The 2,047-nt window shown below is 27.4% G+C and overlaps 1 protein-coding gene across 1 annotated transcript; it reads right to left on the bottom strand.

The window, feature by feature from the left end:
- Positions 1-384: 384 nt before the first annotated feature.
- On the bottom strand, positions 385-1,771 carry LOC112468781. The gene is made up of 2 exons (XM_025038127.1): positions 1,593-1,771; positions 385-1,169 (listed from the first exon to the last, which is right to left on the bottom strand). The coding sequence occupies exons 1-2, from the start codon at positions 1,690-1,692 to the stop codon at positions 385-387; spliced, it is 885 nt and encodes a 294-aa protein (XP_024893895.1). The 5' UTR covers positions 1,693-1,771.
- Between the last annotated feature and the right edge of the window lie 276 nt (positions 1,772-2,047).

A 2,047-nucleotide genomic window follows, 5' to 3' on the forward strand; every position in this document is an offset into this window, starting at 1 on the left:
ACGTAAATAAGCAGTTTGTACTATTTTGTGCAACAAAAACATTTGTTTTTTTCGTTTTTATAACAAAAAAGTAACTTTTTATGACTTAGAATTAAGCTCAAATATAATCTCAAACAAAAATAAACTTTTTGGTATAAAACTACATTAATGTCTTACGTTTTATCTCCACAGAATTAAAGTAGTTAAGCTCGAATATAATCTCAAACAAAAATAAACTTTTTGGTATAAAACTACATTAACGTCTTACGTTTTATCTTCACAGAATTAAAGTAGTTAAACTCGAATATAATCTCAAACAAAAATAAACTTTGGTATAAAACTACATATTTATCTTTATAAAAAATATCTAATATCTTTAAAAAGTAGTATCTTTAAACGTACACTTTACATATCTTTCTTAAAAAGTTTTTCAATAAGTGCCAGTTTTTCTTTGTGACGTTTTTCCTTGCTCTCTTCTTTTAATTGATGTATCTCCAATAAAGTTTCTTGAACTGATTTCTTTTTATTTTCTTTTGTCTCCTTTTCAATTTTTCTTTTCAGGAAGTGTACAGTTTTTTTCTCTGGAATCATTTTCACTGCACTTGATGAACTAGTAGACTGGTCGCTGCTTGATTCGTTATTTTTTAGTATTCTTGTGTTGTTAATACTCATTAACATCTCTTGCTTGATACTGTCATCTAAGGAAGCGATTTTTTCTAGCTGGTCTTCGTATGGAACATCGACTCTGTCATTGCCAGAACGTTTATTATGCTGAATTGCGTCCTTCTTTCTTTTTAATAATGTTTTAAATCGATTTTCTACTTGGATGGAAGTGTACTTTCGGCCTATAGTGTCTTCAATATCTTGAGCAATTTTTTCCCACATTACTTTTTTATTCTTAAACTTTTTCATTGGTCCTACCAGTTTTACATAAATTTCATATTTTTCTAATAGTATTTCGGTATCTTGTTTGCCCCATTCTGATCGTTTTTTTGCACCTCGGGTTCCGTCTTCCTCTGCAGCCTGTTCTAACTCTGACTGTAATTGACAAGATTCCTCTTTATCTGCTTCATATATGACAATTTGCTCATTATTTACAATTTTGTAGATGATTTGTAATGGATCTTGCAGGTTGATAAATTCATTCTCTATTAAGTTTATTAAATATTTAACTGCATATTTATCATCCTCTAAAAATAAATATACTATATTCAACTTTTATATGTAAAACAGTATATGTAATAAAATTATTTAAAACCCCTGACAGACATATTTTACTGAAAGTACTATGAAATTGATGAAAATTAAAATAAAAATTATTTAAAAATTACTGAATATACTTTAACGTAAATCATAATTTCTATTATAAAATGTAATGTAATACTGCGAAATATAAGAAAAGTTATATTATACTGTTAAAGATAAGTAATAACAAATTTTTTGAAATATTAGATCATCATGCATGAAATTTATTGAATTAAACTAAAAACTGAATTTTTATTAAAATATTGATGAAATAATGAAATAGGACCAATTGAGAAAAAATTTCAAGTACATTTTAATAAAATTTTATTATATTTTCAGTAAAATATTTTCATTGAGGACATTTTTACCTTTTATTGATTTGACATCCTTTATTTTCATCTTTTTAGTGTTAAAACAAAAAATGTCATCATTTAGTTGAAATGTCAGTTCGTCACTCGAAGATCCCATCTTATAATAAATAATTTTACTTCACAGACTTCTATATAATACTTCGATGCTTCGAATCATCTATACAATATAAACAGTTTAACGAGGTTAGGCGTCTCGGTTCTCGGCGGTGATGCACGAGTACTACAAATAATGATGTGTTCCACTGAACCGCACTAAACCTGCACTATTAGTGCACTAATGGAGTTTTCATTGAAACCTACCACAGCGCTGGTGCTGCACCAGTTTTCTCAGTGGAAAACGCTATAAAATAATTGTTTTTTATTAAAATTTACGTAATTTTTTGCATTATTATTGAACCATATTGCAAAGCTGTTTTCAACACATTCTCTCATTTTTACTTATTTATTAACAA

Source organism: Temnothorax curvispinosus, unplaced genomic scaffold (assembly GCF_003070985.1).
Source record: "Temnothorax curvispinosus isolate PA1 unplaced genomic scaffold, ASM307098v1 QBEX01001993.1, whole genome shotgun sequence".
Taxonomy (NCBI): Eukaryota; Metazoa; Arthropoda; class Insecta; order Hymenoptera; family Formicidae; genus Temnothorax; species Temnothorax curvispinosus.

Coding starts and splice junctions, on each gene's coding strand:
- LOC112468781 (XM_025038127.1), bottom strand. CDS start 1,692: ATGGGATCTTCGAGTGACGAACTGACATTTCAACTAAATGATGACATT. Junction 1,170..1,592: donor GGATGTCAAATCAATAAAAG/GTAAAAATGTCC, acceptor ATTTATTTTTAG/AGGATGATAAATATGCAGTT.